Source organism: Caloenas nicobarica, chromosome 7 (genome assembly GCF_036013445.1).
Source record: "Caloenas nicobarica isolate bCalNic1 chromosome 7, bCalNic1.hap1, whole genome shotgun sequence".
NCBI classification, from domain to species: Eukaryota; Metazoa; Chordata; class Aves; order Columbiformes; family Columbidae; genus Caloenas; species Caloenas nicobarica.
Window position 1 is genome coordinate 14,703,933 of NC_088251.1, and position 22,200 is coordinate 14,726,132.

The 22,200-nt window shown below is 40.6% G+C and overlaps 1 protein-coding gene across 5 annotated transcripts in view; it reads left to right on the plus strand.

The window, feature by feature from the left end:
* BTRC (beta-transducin repeat containing E3 ubiquitin protein ligase) overlaps positions 1–22,200 on the plus strand; it is a 123,760-nt gene that overhangs the window by 62,190 nt on the left and 39,370 nt on the right. The window contains exon 1 of one of the 5 annotated variants that reach the window (XM_065638614.1): positions 19,527–19,572. The exons of the other annotated variants lie outside the window; for them this stretch is intronic. Coding sequence (XP_065494686.1) covers positions 19,543–19,572 — 30 coding nt within the window. The 5' untranslated portion in view covers positions 19,527–19,542. Of the gene's footprint in view, positions 1–19,526; positions 19,573–22,200 lie in introns of those variants that run through there. 5 annotated transcript variants of the gene reach the window in all.

The window sequence follows — 22,200 nt, forward strand, 5'->3', positions numbered from 1 at the left end:
GTGAATGGAAAACATTTGAACTGTGATGCACGATGTATAGAAAGACTGTGTGAAGGATGCATTTATCCTTGCGTAAGCTTCGTATTTCCACTGAAAGGAAGTTTGGAATGGGCATGCAGGACAGATCAGTGCACGCAGCCATCTGTTCCCGAAACCAGCTGGCATTTTGTTGCTCCTCTGGCACCACAAACCTGACCACTCAAAAGCCTGTTTTCTCTTTCAGTTATTTACTCCTTGATCTTCTTGAAGTCCCTTTTTTTCATACTTTAAATGGTTGTTAAAGGTGCCTTGTCCCTTCAGGGCCCACTTTTTTATTGACCTTTAAGATAATTTCCCAGCTAAATATTTGCTGGGATTTTGCTGGTGAAATTCGGATATCCCATTACTTTTGTCTCCTGTCAGGGAATTGGCCATCATAAAAGTTTGTCATGGTGCTTGCAGGTGGCTTAGTGCTCGTAAACTGTGCTTGATATGTCAGGTTACCTGAAGCGCTTCTGAGAGAAGCTACCAGTCTTGGTACAAAGTGCTAATATTTAATACTGACATCTCCATTCTTAGCTTGAGATGGCTGGTATTGCACACTGCTTCCTAAGGTGCTGTATGATACGAAGTTGGTGAAACTCTTTGAGCAACCAGAGCAGCTCTGCCTGAATTACACTGGTGTACAGCATCATTCTAATGCCACAAAGCAGCTCACAGCAAGCTAGCTAGAGTAAACCCATTCAACCCCATCTGCTCTGTAGCATCTTGTTTGACCTGATCGTCTTACCAAGGAGCAAGGATGTGCAAGAACTACAGCTAATCTACATGATGCCTCTTTTAACTGAAATGACATAACTTTTAACATGCTAATGCCCCAAATCATAAACTTTCCCAAAACTACGTTTCAGTGAGATCATGGTAAGAGGTATGGGGAGGGCGCAAGGCAGAAACAGCCAGACTTGTTTCATGTTATTGAGGATGAATTTGAACCATCGCTCTGGAGATGAAAAAGCATATGTTTTAAAGTATTGTGTCTTTATATGCTGTAGGACAATGTATGTGTATATATGCTATAAGCCAATCACATATATATAGATGAAAAAACATATATATACATCTATACATGCATCTTTATGTACACACATACACATACATGTATTTTATATATATAGATTAAAAAAACCTAAGGACTTTTCTGGGGATATATTTCCCCTAATACTAGATTGCCTGGTTATTGTACTCCTTTCTTTTGCCTTCCCAACTACAAACCAAAATGAAATAGGTTCTAAGAAAGCTTGTCTTTCAAATTCCAGGAGTGTTGAAGCATTTATAAATCCAGTTACCTAAATGCAGATGGCTCAGTGATGGCATAGGCAAATGGCACAACTATTGAACGTTCCCTAGCTGAAGAACTTAAATGGGATTTAGGGAGTTCAGAGGCCTTCTCCTGGCCTTGTGCACATGGTGAGTTTTATCCTCTGTGATTGATGTGTCTTACAGCCTTGGACTTCAAAAAGTTTCATCAAAAGGGTAAACGCTGTAAAGTGTAATTGTGGGTTTCTTTATCTGTAGCACTCTTGGAAAAAGAGGGTTTGTTTGTTTGTTTTAAAGCGGCATTGAAAGACAAAAAGGATTACTTTGGAAATCATTATTTACCTTTTCTGATTCTGTAGAGCAATATCAGCCCTGACTGGGAGCCACAGTCAGCATTATGACATGCTTTTCGAAAGTTTCAGTCTGTCTGCAAGGGACGATGTCTTTTCCAAAAACAGAATTTCTGATTCTGCACCTACTTGTGAAAAAGAAGATCGTGCTCTATTAAGACTATATTAATGCCATGTGCTGATGATGTACTTGATGTTTCTAAAGTTTGTTCAAAGAATGATGTGAAGTTCGCTTAAGGCCATGGACATAGATGTTGGGCTATTTTTTTTCAGACTGAAGCACTGTCCATCTATCAAGGTCTCTTGTGGAGGAATGCGTCTGTACAGGACAGTCAGGGTAACTTACAACTGGTATTCTTTCTAAAATGGAGGGAAAAGGAATTTATAATAAACATGTATGCATTTTTGAGTATGGAGAGTAGTGTAGGGCTACTGCCTTTTTGACCACTCAAAGAAGTCTGTCTGTTAGGAAACCTTGCCTGCCTAGTCTTCTATACAGTGTTATGCTGACTGTGAAGCCAGGTGCTCAGTGGCTTTTGCAAACCTGTGAATTATCTAGTTGTATTCAGGCATTTAAAAATAAAACTAGAATATCACATTCTGATGAAATTTTGTATTTTGTTCTTAGCTGTGCATTTCTGGTATTTATCCTCTGAAACTCCATTGATGGGACTTGGGTGTATTTGGATAAAAGCAAATAAGGATCAGTGGAAATTGTTTCAAGTGTGCTTATGTTTTGACTGAAGAGGTTGGATCTTGAATTAAAAATTATATATTGTGATGCAGAAATGTCACCTTTGTGATATGTAATATCGATTCTCTTCCATCCTCAGGAGTTTTTCCGTTAATCTTTTGGCATCTTTTTGCCCATTGCATTTGAGTGATCAACAGGTCTGATGTATATTTAACTTAATGTCTTTAAAAAGGAAATGCAATCTCCAATTGTGTTTTTATATTTGTGTGCGCACACACACACATAATACTCCTGTTTGTCTCGGTAGATACCAAAAAATGTCTGAGAGGATTTCTTTTTATGATACTACTGGTGTGCAACCACAAGTGGACTGCTTTCTCAGGAATTTGTGTTAGATGCTTAAATAAGGTAGAAATGTAGCATGAACCTGAGCTCCAAGGACAGGGTGTTTGGTTTTAATGAGCCTTATTGAAATCTGGCCAAATGAGCATCTGTTCCTATTGTTTGTTCCATATTTTGTAAGCCAGTATCTTCAGGCCAGATAATGGTGATGGTGTGTGCTTCATCCTCAATTAGAGAGGGGCACCGTTAAAAATCCCCTGGCAGCTGGTATGTCACTAGGATTCTTGTGATGCTCCTGGGTGTGCAAACAAGTTTCTCTTCTGTTCTGCATCCGGGACCACGTACTTTCTGTGGCGACCTTCACACTTTCTATTTGCTGTGCAGTGGGGGATGCTCTGATGTGTCTCCAGCCTTCTTGGCTGAGTTTTTGCTTGGATGGATTATATATATTTCTGTTTTCAAACAGATGTCTTTACCTTTTCAGCCTTTCATAATGTGGGCTGTATTAGGTCTGAGTCTTGCTGTTCGCTTGGAGTCCATTAGATTTTGCACTTCCCTGGATCATGTACGTATCCTTCTGTTTCCAAGTGCTCTTTCCATTCCCAGCAAGAGACTGGTGTCCAGCTGATCTCACAGAGTTCCGCAGTCAATACCCATTTCCTGTATTCATCAGATAGGTCTTTACTGTTTATTAACTCCTGCAGTCAGTTCCAGTTCGTCTGTATCTGCTACATAAAGAAGAGTTCTAAGTTTCATTTTGCACATTGAATTCTTTCACACATGTGCCAGAGATGGGCACCCTATGCTACACCTGCCACAGACAGCACAAAGACACCTTCGAAATGCCGTACAGCATCCCCAGGCTCTGCTTAGTTCTGAACTCAGCAGCAGCTGGGAGAGGTTCTCTGCCTCTAAGTGAAATTGGAGGAAGAAAAATACAGGCAAGCACACCACCCATGAAAAATTAGACTTCTGTTTCAGGCCACTCCTTGCTACCCACTTGTGATAACTGGTCCTGCTTTTTCAGGTCCCGACAAACTTTGTTTTTAGCACTGTGATTTTTATTCTCTGTGGCCAGGATAGTTTTTCTTGTTCCTCTTCAAAAGGGGAACTGAATAGTACTCTCCTTGCAGAAATGTTGTGAAATCTAGCTGTTACGGTTTTTAGACGCGTGGATGAAAATTCTTGCTTAAGCATGTAGTGATGTTTTGCCTGCTCGGCCAGCTGTTTGTGATGTACGGGGGACAGAGCTATGTTCTGCACAATTTTGGAAACACAGAACAGGGCTTGGCACAAGTACGCTATGTGAAATTTTCTTTCAAAGACTTATAGTATTATTTAGCTATAGCCGCACATTTTACGTTCAAGGATGATTCAGCTAAAGCAAGGAGTGGTGGAAGTAGTTGGTAATTGAAATCTGCCTTCCTTTGTCACTTCGTTCTGTATCGCTGCTTCTGAATTTTTAGGATAAAAATAGTCTGCACAATAATAACATTGAGTTCAGGATTTTTATATGAATTCAAAGGAGAAACCATGAGTACTCTTTAATAAGCAAACACTTAGGATTCCAGGCTGAATGTTTCAGTTGGCAGTAGGACAAATGGATCTGAAGAGTGTCCCTCTTGTACTCTCAAGTCCCTTTATGTCACAGATTGATGGCTCCTCTTTCCTGAGTGTCCCTGCATTTGCTTTGCGTGAACAACATAACCAACTCAGATTTCTGCTGCGAGATACCACTACGTCAGTGTATCTTCAGATAATGTGTAGTTTTCCCATGCTTTTGAAGCCCTTCCAGTCCTTGAGATTGAAATTAGAGCAATTTAATCATAAACAAATATTATTTGACTAGTTACATTCAGTTTCCTGATACTCCTTCCACTATTTTAATGAGAAAGTATATTCCTTCCTACCTTAATTTTTAGTATTAAGCTTCTATGTAATGGCGCAGAGGGGCTGTCAGGGGACATGCTTCCAGCTCCAAACCCTTTGCTGGCAGTGTCCCCTTCTGTGGCTTGGATATACCTGTCTCTGGGACAATAGTTTTTAGGGCTGTTGCAAGCTGGATGAATGCTGCCTCAGCCACTCGTTAATAGAGATTTAAGCATGTCGTTTTATCCTTCTGTTGTAGGTATTATTTCTGTAAAAGGAAGGTTGTGTGAAATGGTAGGTATTGCAGGGACATTGCTGGAATTACTTAATGTTCAAAAGATGCTTTGAAACTCTGAATTTTCAGTATTTAGACAGCATAAGCAAAAACATAGCATCAGGCATTTATCTAAAAGGGCTGACCTAATGACGATCTTCATTCCTTAGTAATATCTCTACTTTTATCTTAATTGTGAGTTTCTCATTTTTTATATATATTTTTTTAGGTCAAGACAATCTTTATGCCTTAGCTTCCCTTTGGTCTGATAACCTATTGGCAAATGACTGAGAAAGAAATGTGATATTCCTGCTCCCCCCACCACACCATACACATTCTCCAGATTTTGATAGACTTGTTTTATTTATTTCCAAAATTATATCCGCAGGAAACAAGCTGTTTAAATTCAGATTATGCTGAAGCAAAATGGTCCTGGTATGAGAAGCAACGTGCTGTTTTATGAGCGTAGAGTCCCTTTTCTCATAACTGATTGATAGTAAATATTTTCCTGAAGAATTATTGCCAACCATGAACAGTGCAACTGTTTCACTTTTTTTTTTTTGTGCTACTTGCTGTACCAGCCATTGTCTGTAATTAAGATCTACAATTCACAATGCAGACGTTTGCACTTCCTCTGGGTCTGAGCTATTTATAAGGCATTTCAGCTGTTCAGAGTTTCTTTTGAGTGTTAAACTACATGTAAACAGGCTTCTTTAGTCTTCAGTTATGCAAACACAGTGGAGTAGTTGTCATTTCTGCCTCTCTTACCACCAAAATGACTTTGTGTGTCAATGAAGCCAAGAATTAAAAAAGAATTACGCGGTTTTTTTATACAAAAGAGACTTTGAAGAAATATTAATAGTTAACTCCTGAATTGCCTTATAGCTGAGGATCTCTGAGTGTAATCTGGAGATCAGTTCTCAAAGCTCTGCAGTAAGGATCGTCAGGCAGGTCATATGCAGAGTATACGAAATACAGGCACTGAAGTTGAAAGAGAAATCTTTTAAAATTTAGAACTTGATCTGGCATCCTTAATTAAAATTCCCCTGCACTGTATTGTGTGTAGTGTCACACACTGTAGTTCCACTCTGGGCGTTCGCTGGTTTGGTGATTGATACTCTGCATAAAGAATTACAGTCTTGAGGTCTTCACTTGGGTCCTGTCATGTTAAGCCTGTAAGGAGTGTTCACCAGGATAAGAGTTATCAAACGAACTGAACTTGCACTTAAAAAGGTACTTTGGGATCTTTCGTGCTAGAAATGTGAAACAGTTTGAAATCCAAATCATTGATGGCTTCAGTGGCAAACGGTTGCAGGCACCAAGAGAAGCATTGCTTCTTAACTAGTCATCTGCACTGGCAGCACCCTCCGATGGTGGAGAATACAAACACCATCATTGTGACATTAACTAGGTATGTCTTCAAGATTTTTCAAATGCAAGAACCGAAAAAGTTGTTTGAAAAATATGTCCAATTCTTGTGCTAAAGCTTGTGTGGTGAAATGCTGGGTTAATAGTTTCATAGGTCAGCCCACTGCAGGGAAGCCATCGGCCTGGGCAAGTGTCACATTTGAGAAGGCAGAGCGAGTTCTGAGTTTAGCCTAGCAAGAGAGCTGCTAAAAATGAGCCTGTTTCTGTAGACCGATGGGGGTTAATGCAGGGTGGACCCCAACGCCTTTGCTGTTTGGAGCGGCCAGGGGAGGGGAAATCGCGCGGAGCGGGTTCATCCTGCGGCGTGTGCTGCAGCACTGCCCAGCCATGCGTGCCGGATCACCCGCACGCAGAGATCACATGGCTCCTCCAAAAGTCAAACGATCAATTCGCCTCGTTTTGGCTCTGTACTTAATGCACAAACAGTGCGATCTGCAGGGCTGTAATTGCATTGTTAGGGCCAAGGAACAAGCCTGTGCCTTTTCAGCAGACAGCTGGCAGGGAAAGAGGCATGTTGTTAGGAAAGAGAGAGGCAAGGCAAATAAAATTACTGCTAACGCTCAGAGATCGGCAGGAGTCCTACTTGCCTAATCTTACCGGTGGGAGCAAGCGGCTGTTGTAATCCAATTATAGCAGCATAAGCAATTTGTTAGACACTCCGCATAATGTAACAATTTCCCAATAAACTCTGACTTGTAATAACGTCGGCAAGAGCCCACATAAATCTGCCCGAATGGTGGGGGCTGGAGTGTTCGGCTGGGGGCTTGTAATTTGTGCCATCAGCACGTTTTGTGGAGTGTGGTGTGGTGCAGTCTTTCAGTACAGGAATTTTAAGGAGAAAAGCATGGCACGCCCCTCCGAGAGAAAACCGTTAGCAAGGGTCAAAAGAAATACCAAACAAAGCTGGGAGGTGGCTTTTCTAGGGGGGAGGAAAAATCAACCCCCAAATGCAAGGCTCTAGCTGATGAGGATTTAAAAATTTTAAAAAGCAGTGATGAAAATTGTAGCGTTTTAAATTACAGCGGAGGAGGAGGAGGAGGAACAGGAACTAGAATGACATCTGTTTTGGAGGGGGAGGGAAGAGGGTACCCTTCCTTATATTTAAGCCATTTAAATATTAAAAAAGAAGCTCAAGTACTGAAAGGGATGCTCTGTGCTTCTGAGACAGACAAGCCACAGATCCTGTCCCAAGCAGTTCATAATCTACAGAGGGAAAAATTAAACCTTTTCTGGTATCCTGGTACTCTCCCATTGTCTTTCGTGTAGCTCCTAGCCGGCTTCATGCATATTGGCACAGCATCTTGATGATGTGTCTGAGAGAGAAAATGTAGGTCTAGAACCATTCACTTTGAGTGTTCCCCAGTGAATTTAACTTTTTTGGCACAATGATGAATGTCCCCTCTGGTTCATGCAGATCTACACAAAGAGCTAATCCAATTTAGATATTATTTAAAAGTAAAATCAGTTTGCTGTGCTCTGCCTGTCACTCTTAGAGCACATGGCGAGTTACAGTATCGTAGACACCAGTTTAAAGTTTATGTTTAGCAAGATTTAAGATATCGTATTTCTGTTAATCCCTCTATTTAGCATTTCCCTTTGCTAAGACACGGATAGGCAGCAGGCAAAATAAGGTAGGTCCCTTTACATGCAGCTTAGAGGCTGTCAGAGGTCCAGGATTTTCAATGTAGTTCTTACCGCCACTGCAGTGTAAAAATGCCTGATTTAGTACCGCTAACAATACTTTATTCATTTCTTAACTGTGGGATCCTGTGAGTCTTCAGCACGGAGTGACATTTCTGCTCTGACTCATTCCCAAGTTGTGGCAACACAAAGCTTTTTCATAGGGGAAAAAAATTGTTCCCAGCTGTACAAAACAGTTTCCCTGATCATTTGGAGCTCCTGTTCTCAGTCCCTGTGTTTTGATGCTGGGCTATGCAGGCTCCTTTGCTTAGCAAAAAAACCAAACCAAAACCACCCAAACCCAAAACTAAATTGTTGACCTTGTATGTACAGCTCACACAATTATGCCCGTACTGTGTTTGTCTTTATGGTAGTACTGTATTTCATGCTATTTTGGGGTGTATTTACATATTCACGTGTTGTATTTGTACTGAGATGATTTTTACTTAAACTGTAAAATAGTGGCTGAGATGTGCAGGCAGGCTGCCGTGCGGATAATGCTGCATATTTTGCCCTTCTTCATGTGGAAGTCAAGCTTCCATTGTTCTTAATCTTCGTTGTCTGCCAGTGCATCAAAATAACAGGCTGAGACAGCGAGCATTTCCAAAAATATCCTAATAAATATTTTCTTTCAACATAAATACACCCAAAAAAGTGTGTTTCAAGAGGGCAGATATTATCTTAGTTTACCGAAGCTGCATCAATATACTGCAGTGCTTCTAATAAAGCCACTCAGTGTCTGAGTTTAACTAATGGCTGATTTTCACGGCTTTGACAGTGAGCTGTGTGCGTTATTTTCTCCTGATATTGTAAAAATAATGAGAGCAAATTAGAACAATCAGTTTACCCAGATAGCTGCTGATTGGAGGTGATGGGCAATATGGCAGCGGGTAATCCATCTTCGGGCTCCTGTCACATTAACTTCAGCAGTGTGGAAAAGATCAGGCGGAGCGAGCGGGAATCCTGCCCAATCAGAAAGCCGAAATTAATGAGAAGAGCATTGTTCTGTGATCAACCTTTTAATTAGCAAGAGTGGAGATGGAGGGAGTGATGAAGCTGGCAGCACAGCTGCACAATGCTGGGCATGTTTTCGGTGAGGGGGAGGAAAAACATGGGTTTTAAATTACCCCTTCTGTGCTCCCTGTACACCGGCAGTGTGTCTTCATTCTAAACCCCTTAAAAGATCTTAATAAACAGCGACATCCAGGTTAATATTGCAAACGTGGCTGTTACTAATGAGTAGTTTCGAAGTAGGTCCTTTCGGGGGTCATTTAGGAAAATGTTGATCACTGTTTACAAAAAAAAAAAAGGGAGAGAGAGACAGGGTTTGGTGTTGGATTTAAAGTTTCACTGCATCAAGGAAAGAGGAGGGAGACGGATAAAATTAGAGTAAGGGACTGCCTGTTTTATTACTCCCCTCCTTATTTAGTATATGTTTGAAATAAGATTCCTCGGCATATATTTGAAATGAGACTCCTCAGTTAAAAATACTATGCATGCCATGTGGCTTTCAGCAGCAAAAAAAGAGAGATCAAATACTGTGTTGATTTCCTAATGCTCCTTTTTGTTGTGTTTTGTTGGTTTGGGGGTGTTTTTTGTCTTTTTTGTCAATAGGTTTTTTTCCCCAATATTTGTCAGTTTATTCGCATATCAACAAGAAATTATAATTTGAAATATTTGGCGACTCTAATTGCTAAGAAGATTGACGTGATCTCTTTTTTTTTTCCTAGAGGTTTAATAAAATTGCAATTTTCTCAAGTATATTCTAAAAATAGACGGGAATTAATGACTGTTAGATCTCAATGTCAGTCTTAGGAAAACTGGTATTTTTGTAAAGGAAAAAAATAATGTGCAAAAAAGAGTGATACAAGGGGGTGATTTCTGGGAAGGAAAAGAAATATTGCAAAATATTAATGTTTGCAGTGCAGGGCAATCCAGCTACTTCTGATTAACACAGTTTCTGTTCTCCCTTCCTTGCCCTCGGTACAGTGTTTTTCAGGCATTACTTTTCTCCTTCCCCATAAGTCCCAAAGAAGTTGTAATGATTGAAGAGGAAGGCTCTGTCATTCTGCACACGGTGTCTGTGCTACTTTCCTTTCATTTTTCTAATCAAGACACAGGCTCTCTTCACTTCCCATTTTCTGATACTGTAAGTATCAGAAAGTAAGTAAAATCTTACCAGTTTGCAAGAGGAGCCAAAAACCAGTGCACTGCACCCTCAGATGTCCAGGCTGCTGGTGTGGCCCCGCTGTGAGTTCACACCCCCCTCAGCTTTGCATCGCTTACCTTTAGGTTGGGAGCAGTAAAGAGATGAGCTGGAAAGCAAGGGTTGTGTGGGTGAGGTTTTGTTTGGTTTTAGTTCTAGGCAGATCTCACTATCTTTGCTTACTGTGGTGTTTTGACTTTCCTTACTTTATAACGGTGCATCCTCTTCCCTCCCCCTCCTTTAAAAATGAAGAGTTGTGATATCCACGTAGATTATGGCTTGTAAGACATTACATCTCTGCAAAAAAGTTAACCTGATAAGTCACAGACCTTTTGTACTATCTAAACCAGTTGTATTTCTCCTATAATCATTAGTGGGGCTTGCAGTTCTGCCTGTTAAGGTTGTCTAATATTTTACTCTATGAGAAACAGTTTCAATTTTTTGTAACATTGCTACTATTTAACCCTTTGAAGTCAAATTTTATTTTGGCCTCAGTATGATTCTCCCCACTCCCAGCAGCCTGAGGCAGAAATAAAGTTTAGTGTGTGGGATGAACAGTATTCACTTAACAAACAGCTGTTCAATATTTTATTTTATTCTATTTGTGTTGTTTGCTTTGCACCCAGAGTTGTATTTATTGTGTGCCTTACAAGCTCTGGTCAGAATATGGAAATACAAACTTCCTCCTGGGGGTTTCCCCTGTAGTTTGAGTGTTTCACAAACCGTAATTAATCCTCCCATTGTTTCTTGGGGTGAGTGCTGGAGTCACAGCTTTTTTTTTTTTTTTTTTCTGTTGAAAACTTCAAAAGATACTTTTACAACTGACATCTAGGGAAGAAATAATTTATTTGTAGTAAGCAACGAGGCTTCACAGGAGGAATATTAGATTAGGAATTATGGCTCCGGATTTTTTGACATCTTTTGTCTTCGTCACATTCTGCTTTTCCATCTCAGTTCTTCCATCTGTAAAAGGGGATAATGCTGTTTAACATTTCCTTATTAGACATTTGGGGATCTGGAAACATGGTGTCTGTTGAAGCATGTTTTGTACTTCAGCATCGTTTTTGTTTATATACACCTGATGTTGATTTGGGCTCCATTCCTCTGGCACCTTCTCTCTCCCCAGGTCTGTCTGCTTTTCTAAAAGGCTGTGTTAGACAAGCGTCTTGGGAAAGCTGCACTTGCCAATGGTTGTAGTCAGAATTGCAGTCAAGTATGATCCCTATGGGAGGCAAGGGGAAAGCCTAAGAAAAAGTGGACACTTACAAGCCAAACATTCTTCTTGTTGTTGCATAAACCACCAAAAGCTCTCAAAGCCTTTTGTTCTTTAAAAAAACCCACAAAACCCAGTAAATTATTCCACAGCTGTTTAAATCAGTTTGTCAGTTCCCAAGGAGATTCCCTTGTGGGCTGAAACCAAATGGTAAATTCTTGCCCAAAAGTAATCTTACTGCAAGAGAACAATGGGAAAGAGGTGATGTCTTGCAGAATTCACCTTAAGTATGGAGCCACTACCGTGACTCTGTAATGGGATGGTCCCAGCATGGGGCATAATATCATAAATAGTGTAAATATGCCACATGTGAATTAATAGGCAGCCTAAGGATTGTTAATGTTTACATACATGTTAAAATGAACATACAGCTAATCTTAAGTTTTTTTTAACCTAATGCGATTATTTTCTTCTAGCTTCTGGTTGGTTTTTGCAACTGGATGATATTATCAGTGTTAGAAGTTTTTGGTTGGTTTTTGAATCCTATTTTCTGTCAATTTAATTTAAAACATTTCACATATTTTTCATATTCAGTTGTCCATATTCTGCATTTTCTGTGTGCAGTTTTCCTGCTTCTCTCTTCCCACTCCCACATGCAGGTCTCCCTGTTCTGGCCTCTTGGGAGCTGCTTTGAGACTGGGGACATTCGCTCCCCAGCACGCTGGGGGAAAATTCATTCTCTGGGGTGTTTTGCTTCACCTTTTTTACCTGATCACTCTGAAGTTTTTCTCTACCATTTTTCAGGATCAGAGCTGTATTACTACTTAGTGTCTTCTCCCTGAGGCTCTGTCGGCTTAGGGAGCAATAACATAAATCTGCCAACACCCTGCAAAGTAACAAAGGAGAAAAGGGGCATCCTAGCCAGGCTCAGACCAAAACCTGAGGAGAACCAGAAGTAAAAGTTGTCCTCTAGCTCTACTGACAGTCTAGTCTTCTGCTTTAACTGCAAGTTCATCTTTCTTTTCACAGATGTGTGTGCTCACTTTCTGGACTCCCACCAATTTTCATCACGAGTTCTATAACCATCACCTCTTTATCAAACTCTCTCTAAAATACTCCTCGTATGGATGTAACTTTCTGAACATTAGGACTGACATAAAAGGGAACCCTACAGAGCTACTTCTGTAGCTTTACTTCTGTAAAGCTAGCAGTGGCCTGAGGCCACCACAAAGGCTTCGATGTACAGCCAGGTTCTCAGACAATGTGTGTGCTCTGAGGAGGATACAGCTTGTAGTGGCTTCTGCGACCTAAAGACATCCTCACTCAGCCAGGAGTCCTCTGTAGAGAGGCAGCTTTCATCTTTGAGTAAGATACTTTGAATCCATGTACAAACTGCTGCAAGGCGAGTCGTATGGATAAGCCTGCCTAGTTTGGATCTAATAAAGAAAATCATTAAGTAATTAGAGCCTATACAGAAAGAAATTTCCCCAGAACCCTTCTTTCTCTCTCACCCTGCCCTGTAGCTTTCAAAGAGCTCCTGCAACCAAAATAAACACATTGATAGAACCAAACACTCAGGCAACCAAGCACACACCAGACTGTGTTTAAGTAGCAAAAGTTCCCAAAGCATTTCCCCTGTAATGGCCTCAAGCCGAATGCTGGACTCGGTGGACCCTATACCTGTGCACTTCCTAGAATATATATGCTTTGTCCAGCACGTGAAAAGCCTATTTGTATTATGTGTTAGAATTTTCCTACCTCTAGGTAAACTATATGTTACTCACTCCAATTATCCATTTCTTTCTTTGCCCTGTGAGGGCTATCAAACTGTCTACTAGCTGTTGACAGAACACCGCAACATTTTCTTTAAAATTTCTCTCTCTTCTTAAAAAAACAAACAACTGATCAACAATACAACAAAACAAACCAACTAAACAAAAAACAACCAACAAAACCAAAACAAACAAAAAAGCCCAACCAAACAAAACCAACAGTACAAACAAAAAAGCTCAAATAAACACAAAACCAGGTTAAACTGGGTCACGATTTTCAGACTCAATTTAACTTAGAAGATTTTTGTGTGTTTGAAAAAGTAATAGCAAGTCTCATCTAAAGGTTTTGTATGATTTTCCCAGCTATATAATCAATATTATTATTCCCCAGAAATCCTTCCTCGCTTAAAAATTACAGTAGTATCTTTTTATAGGTGAAACACTTGGAAGTTGGGAAGATTCAAAGTTTTTATTTGATTTTAACTGTCCTCTTTTCTTATACATAGTAAGAGTCAACTTGTGATACATGGTAACTTTGTTTCTCAAGTAATGCAACATGGTATTTGATCTATGAAATGTAAGTACATTAAACTTTTTTGTGAATAATATAAAAACATAAGGAGAACATTTATTTAAAGACATAATTTTGTAAGTTTACCTATTTAGTTTTTAATAGCTAAACAATCATTTATAAACTATTACAGAATATAACTTGTCTTTAGAGAGATTATAAATCCTTAGCTGTACTAATGAAATCAATACATATATTAAAGTTCTAGTCCCTAAAATATATCTTGTAGTTTCCATGAAGGTGGGGTCAGAGAAATGTGAATTTATGGATTGCATAGATAAGTTATCAGCTGAGCAATGGGAGCTGCGCTGTTGGGTCTGCAGTGAGACCGCATCTGGAATATTGTGTCCAGTTCTGGGCCCCTCAGTTCAAGAAGGACAGGGAACTGCTGGAGAGAGTCCAGCGCAGAGCCACGAAGATGATGAAGGGAGTGGAGCATCTCCCTTATGAGGAAAGGCTGAGGGAGCTGGGGCTCTTGAGCTTGGAGAAGAGGAGACTGAGGGGTGACCTCATAAAAGTTTATAAATATGTAAAGGGCGAGTGTCACAAGGATGGAGCCAGGCTCTTCTCGGTGACAACCAATGATAGGACAAGGGGCAGTGGGTACAAACTGGAACACAGGAGGTTCCACTTAAATATGAGAAGAATCTTCTTCTCAGTGAGGGTGACAGACACTGGAACAGGCTGCCCAGGGAGGTTGTGGAGTCTCCTTCTCTGGAGACATTCAAAACCCGCCTGGACGCCTTCCTGTGTAACCTCATCTGGGTGTTCCTGCTCTGGCAGGGGGCATTGGACTCGATGATCTTTCGAGGTCCCTTCCAATCCCTAACGTTCTGTGATTCTGTGAATAGTGTTTAATAGAATAAAACAGTTATCATTGGAGGACTTGATGTCTTGCCCTTGATTTACTTCCAAATACATAACTGTCTTTACCTTCATTTTTGACCATATGTCACCATAGTAACTTCTTTGGATAAAGTGCTGACACTTAGAACCCCTTCTAATGTGAAAGACCAGATCAACAGGCTTTAAATCCTGTCCTCAGGTGGAGGCATGTTTACCTTCAGAGTTTCCTGATACTGAGCTAAAGAACCCTTCATCTTATGTAGGGCTTCAAGTAGCTCAACTTAAATGGTCTGTCTGGAGGACAGACACTTGCCTCCATCATTCTGTCTCTTGAGGTAAATCACCATTGACTGGCAGGACAAGTTTTGATCCTGTTGGTCATAAGAATTGATTTGGAGTCATACTGGGCTCCAGATGGCACCTGTCTGAGCTTTTGTTCTTTATGGTCCCAAGAATGGCAGGTACCCTTTGCAACCTATACCCAGATAACTGGTCAGTTAAAGGCAGAAGCTAGCAGGAGACAGCAACAATGTTGACATCAGCCATGTGTCTTATATTTTAATTATGGACACAATAAGATAATTGCCCCTGGAGACAGCAGAGTTGCTAGTTAAAACAGCTGACTGCCCAGCAGGTCACAGCTTAATCTTCCCAGTCAGTGGTGACTTGAAGGTAACTCCTCCAGCAAAAGTGCCTCCATGTCAGGGACTCTGAGGTCACTTGCATTACTAACATCCAGATCTTCATCTAGCATCCAAACATCATGTGAACGGACAGCTTAAAGGTTTGCCCTAGATCCTGCGAGAGTTTGCCTGGAGGCAGTGAAGGTATGAAAAGATATATTCTCTGTTCCCATGTAATATGTTTGTTTTGAATGCATCGGGGACCATGAAAGGGTATCCTATTGAACCAACTACAGACGCAACGAGCATAGCCTCAGGGCAGCCTGAAGTTACCCATGAATCTCCTGGAGCTGAGACAGCTGGATAAAACCTTATCAGAATAAATAGTGTTCCTGTGTGTCATGTGCAACTCAGCAGTTCAGCACCTAGTGGAAAGGTGTAGGTTGTACTTTTCATAAATCTCAGGTATGCTCAAGCTCATGGCGGTACATGCCAGATTGAGGATTGACAGCTCTTTTTCTGGGAGAAGCAGTCACCCATCATCCATGATCAAGTGGAGCCCACAGTCCCATCAATGTTCTCTACTCATTGAAAGTCAGTTTGCTCAGTTACCAGTCAACAAGTTTACGTCTTTGCCTTCTCAAGTGTGCTCCAAGCTATAAGGTGATGTATGTCCTCTTGCAGAATTGTACATTGCCTTGTTTGTGTCATTCTACCTTCTGGGACCTTGCAGGTCACCTTGAGGTTCCAGCCTCATATCTTGTAGATACTGCTTTGTCCCTTTAGTGAACTTACTGAGTTTCATCTTACAACTAGTTAAATGTTGGTCTGAGGTACTTTTTCCATTTTGTTTCCATCAGAAGATGATTCCAGAGCCCATTTGTTGTAGCGACCAGAAACTCTGTTTCCAAGCTTGCTTATTCATGGAGAGATTGTACCACTGGTCCTTTGGCTTGTTTCTTCCTTTTGTTTTAATAGTTCCTCTTCCTTTTTTGGTGTTTATTCCCATATATTTTTAGAGAGCAGTCATATCCTTTTTCTTTTATTAGGATAAATTGAATAATCCTTGGGGAGTGGCTTACTTTAAGAAGCGAGGGAAGGGAAACAGTGAAGGTGTTGGAGTATTCGTGGTTGAGGAGTTTGTTTTCTAGGAGGAATTTATTTGTGTTTACTTTTCTGATTGCTCTCTCATACACAGAAATTGACAAATTATTGCCCTAAACTGTACTGGAGCTATTAACAGTCTTAGGTACATGTAAAGATCTAATTCTTCTGGCTGATGCAAAGCTTATTGTTTAAGTGTCACATTAAGGCCGTGACACAACCTGCATTTCTTCTGAAAGGAAAAGGAAGCTTGGGCAAAGGACTGCATACTCCTCCTTTTTATTGTCAGGTATCCTGGTCTCTTTGTTCTCTTGGAACTTGTTCTGCCCTTTGCAGTACTCAGCAAATACTCTGCTTGGCTGGATTAGTTCTCACCAGTAATCACTGCCACTAATTAGCAGATTTTAAAATTTAGAATTTTCTTGGAGGCAACCTAGAATGGGAAATAACTCATGTTGTGCATTAAAAGAAACTGTTCCATATTCTCTTTCATGTATATTTAACACAATCTGTGGTTTACAAAAATAGATTTGAGTTAATCTGCCCGTGGAAGCCCATATCCAAGATGACTTCAACAAGGCAGGCAGCCCCTTGTTGCGTGTGTTTGATGGCTTAACTGAGGCTCAGCTTGGAGACAGACAGCAGTACCCACTGTCTGCGCTGCTGAACCTTATTGTTGAGGAAAAGTAAAAATGAGCAATCAAGTAGTTGTTCTCACAGACCTGAAAATAGTATTCAAAGTAGCAGCAATTATGTATTTTACCTTAATAGTAAATCTTGATAGGCAGGTAGTCCTTACCTGCTCAGCTCAGAGAGTGGTTTGAAATTAGGGAATGAAAAGGGCCCTGTATGCAGCCAGGCTGCTTGGGTCCTGTGTCCAACAGGCAAACTTGCCTTCATGATGCTCTGAATTTGTGAAATACAATTGGTCTGTCCTAATTGTGTGCACAGGTTCAGGTTTAACTGTCTTCTCATATCCGTAAGTCTGAGATCCTCCTGTTGCTTCTCAAAGCAAAATGAAACCCTTGTAGCAGTAACCACAAACTGAGAATTTAGTTAAAATACATGATGATTAAAGTATTTCAGTGTTGGTTTTTCTGACCCCACTTCTGTCAATTTAAACAATAGCTCTTATGCTTAGACTAACATTCATTTAGAAGAAAATAAAAGTGAAAAATACTCAATTTAACAACTATACTACAAAAAAAATCAGATTGTTAATCAAGTAAGTAAGACCTGTAATTTCTCAGCAAAAAAGCCCTCTTTCTGACAAGTAGACCTTCCTTATAAGTCTTTGATTGTAGGTAATAAAATTTTTGCTTAATTAATGCCAATTATTTGCATGTGTTGTTTTCTTTCAAGTCACTAGATTTGACAAAACTGTGCAAATTACAGAGTTGAATCAGGTTGTTCTCCTGCTATGTTAATTTAGATCTGTCAGCCCTGTTCTGGATCATGATTTGTAATCCCAGACAGTTCTGAGGTGCATTGTAACAGGAGTATTTTGTGATTTGATTTAGAAGATTGCAGATAATTAGGCATTACAGTTAATAAATTCATTCTTTGAGACCTGAGTTTTGAAACTGGTTCAGGTCATAGGTGAGGATAAGTTTGGAATTTAATAATTTTGGAGAGAATCAGTTGCAGTTCTTAGAGAACACATGCATCATAACAAAATCAACAGTTTTTGAAAAACTTTAAATAGTTGAAGGGATGGAATTGAAAGTCAAGATTGGATGTCCAAACAGGTCCCTTGAATACTGCATGTTCTCAGCTTTTGTGAAGCCAGAGAGCAGACATATCTGCGGTACTCTTTTAAGAACCTGGTGTTTGCTTGCTACAAAGAACAATAAAATAGCAAAGGCTTGTGAAGCCCAGAGCTGGAAAGCCTTTAAAAAAATAATTCTCTATACAGCATCTTTTAAAAAGAATGTCAGATTTTGCTTATGACAAATGAAATACATCAACATCAGACAACTATAATTTGGCTTCAGTCAAAATCTAAATTGCTTTTCTCTCCACAAGCCTGGAAAGTGTGGATGAGCTTTGAGGTTAGAAACACAGTCACTTAGGCTGGAACAGACCTCAGGAGGTCCAACCTGCTCAGAGCAGGGGCAATATTGAATTCGATAGTCCCAGTTAACCTCCTCTGCTATAGCTACCTGCTTCTCCCAAGTTTTAGATATGCAGAATGTCTACTTACAATTCAAAGTCTCTCACTGCACCCAGAAACAAAGCCAACATTTGGAGTAGGCAGCCTGTTTGCATGAAAAGGGCTACATTTGGCACTAGCTGCTCCTGCCCTTTATCTCCCAAGATAGCATCAACGATCTCCTTAAATTACACAGTCTGGAAGTAACAAAGGCACAAAACCGACTTGCAGACTGCTTCCTAAATGAAGATGGGAGATATGTTGCTTCTAACACACCGAAGTGGTCAGAGATCTGGAAAGTTTCAGTATCTGGGCACGCATATGTGCGGGGGTGCTGCTAATACCATTATCTTACTGCAGTTCAGTCAGCACAACCTCACTTACCTGTCTCTGATTTGGTTCCAAGCCACAACTATGTGGAGATACAGGGGAGAACAGGTGGACTGCAGTGTCAGCCCAAGGAGACACGCAGCTGAAGGGTTGCTGGCATCTCTAACAGCGCTGCAGCTGCAGAGGTCTTGCTTTGGCTTCAGATGTCCTTTCACTCCCGCTGGACAGGTCAGATGTCGGACTGTAATCCTCTCCTGCCACATGCAAGAGGTGTGGGGAGAGAGAAGTCATTGCCAGCACTTTTCTCCAAGTCCTCTTAAGGGGATGAAAGGAATGGCCTTGGATGCCATCTGTACTGCGGGAGGGAAGCTCTGTGTGTCAGGGTTTGGGTGCAGCAGCAGGACTGTGTACAGAGTTTGGGCCCAGAATGGCAAGGACAGCTGTCGACTGGGACTATAGGACACCAGCAGGCAATGCTGGGAAGTTTTTGTCAGGTGCTTCTGTCATCTACTCGGGTCTAGTTACTTCTAGTCTTTCTTACTGCACTTGTCAGAGAAGTGGAAACGTAGCCTAACACATCCTATTGTATTTCTTCGTCTCTGTCACATGCTAGTATTGAAATTGCAAACTTCCTCAACCCAAGAAATGTTCAGAAGTCCTCTGGTGGTTACATATTGAAATTGCTGTGATGAGTGAAGGAACTTCACTGAAGCGCACCCTCCCTAGGGTGCTTACCTTCAGGGGTGCGTACTTGTTTCCACGATTGTATTGATTTTTAGGGGTGGTGCCTGGATGCGGTGGCTCAGTTTGAGAAAACTCAAGGTAAATTTTTTTCTTAAAGCACTCAACTTCTGATCCTGCTTTGGAAAGCTGCTGACATGATTAGTACAGCTGCATCTTTTTCTAATTGGTGAAGTCGAGGCCATACGCTTTCTAACATGTGTGTTTTGTTTAGATTTTAAGTGACAAATGGTTTTGCTGGCATTTGAGGGGAAGTTTGCGCTTGTGTAGAGTGTGGTGGGGTGTCACCTGGTGGCATCGCCTTCACCAAGTACCTTTCGTGCAGAGGCCTCTGAAGACATTCCCAGCATTAAGCTGTGCTTTGCCTCTGTGTGAAGTGTGTTAGGATACATCTATTTAACTGATAGACTTGTGAAATGAAGAGGAGTGACTTGCCTGTGGCAGCAGAAGGCGGCAGTGGGAGAGTTAGGAGTAAAACTGAAAAGACTTGGCTCCCATTTTCCTTTCTTTTTTTTACATTGTACTGCCAGCTTTCAGTTTATCAAGAATTAATAAGTAATAACCTATGATTAAAAAGGGCTGACACTCTTTCTGTCATGAGATATTTCTCTGTCTTCAGCATCGTGCAGAACTCAGCAGGGTTACACCTTTTGAGTTTTACTTAAGAGGCATTACTCAATATTTAATGCTGAAATAGACACATAATTCGCAACTGCAGGCGGCCTGTCAGCTGCATTGGGATGTTTGTCAGCTGCAAGGAAGGGTGAGGTAGCAAGACCTTTTTTATGCCGTGAAAATGGAAAAATTTCAACAACTTTTTCATTTCATTTCTTGCTACATTTGACATTGTACACACAGCTGACAGGATAATCCTTCAGCTGGTCCTAAATTACATTTTAAAATAGAGATCAGTTAATTATAGCAATCTGAGTTTTTAATTGTTAGTAGAGGGAATTTCTCCTGACACTTGTTTCTCCTGAATTTCAGGTAAACTAGTGGATGTATTCTTAATTATTCATGTGACAGCAAAAAGTAAATCAAATAAAAGTTATGGACAACCCTACCTAAGACCACTTTGGATGAGACCAGATAGTCACAGTTTAGCATCTACGGCTCTTCTGTTTTGAGAGTGCTAGAGGGAGCTCTAACCCCTCGATCAAAGGAACAGGCTATGAATGGTGCATCTGTAGTTTGGTCTTTGGTAGGGAACATTGAATTCTCTCAGTGTTTAATTTTATTTTGTATCACAAGGTTGCATATACTTTTTCCCAGCATGATCCCAAATTGCTATTCCTAGATGAGACGATGCAAATGTGCATTTTAGAATATACTAATACCAGACTTAATACAGGCTATTGGGAGCTGACTGAAAATACAGGAAACAAGTGAGAGGTATCACAGAGGTATTTAACACATAGCATGCGATGGTAAAGTCTTATATTCCCTTCCGTTCATAAAGGAGGATAATTCTCACAGTAGAAGACCTAATGATATTTAAAAGAGAATATATCTAAAACTGTTGGAAGGAGAATGTACTTTACTCAGCATGTAATTGGTTCTTAGATGTTTAGCCAATTATTATAGTAGAAGTTAAAGAAAGTGTTGGTGGTTTTTAGATAAATTTACAGTGAGATGCGTCAGTGCATGAGAATGGAAGAAATTTCTCACATGTTGTGCTCCGCACTGATTACATTCTTGATATGACAGGAAAGTAACTCTCAGAAGTGGGATGAAAAGAAAAAAACTTAGTCTCTATTAGTAGAAAGGGAAAGGCAGGTAGATTTATACTATTTTCACTGTTTATTAATCTCATTAAAAGGAGCAGTGGAGTCATGCCTTTGAGGGAAAGAATATTATGTGGAAAATACAGTATGTAGAAGAACCAAGTGAGGCTAGCAATCCTGTTCTGCCTCAGTTTACTGGGGTTTTTATATTGCTCAGATGTTATATTCAAACAATTCGACTTTCACTGAGTCTTCTATGGGGAGTGGAATACTGGAAGGCTCCCTCCTCCCTTTAGTTTGAGGGGGTTTTTGGCAAGATTATTGGCAGCTGAGCATAGCCAAGGAGGAATCTCTGGTGTGATAGTCTGTGACTTGGTCTTCTGGGTTGTGCAGTGTGAGTATCAGGTGATGGGGAGAAGGTCTGGTCAGCTGTGACACGGCGTTCACCTTCCTGACACGCTGTTACGGTCAGAGCTGGTTGCTTGTTGTTGCAGAGGGTACTATTTCTTGCCTTTCTTTTGCTATGTATTTTCACTCATCAACGGTATTTGGCCTAACTAAACCGAATGCAATTTCTGAAGATGCAGAATTCATTAGAAAATGTCCTTAGCTTGTATTTTTGGAGTCTGTTCCTCAGGTCTTGAATCTCTTGACAAGTACCAATGAAACAATGGACCAACACAATCTTAAGATATAAATTCATAGAAAACTTTAAGTTGAGATGAACCTCTGGAGGTCTCTAGTCCAACTGCCTGTTCAGAGGAGGGTTGCCTTCACAGCTCATTTTGCTTGGGACCTTGTCCACTCATATTTCGAAAAATCTCTCAATGTCCAGAGTTTTGCTTGCTACAGCTGGTGCCTGTTGTCTTTCTGCCTGTTGTTAGGCACTTCTGAAAAGACTGTTTCACTTTCCTTTGTAACCTCCCTTGAGGTGATGGAAGACTAGTAGATAGCCCACAGGCTTCTCCAGGCCAAACACATCCAA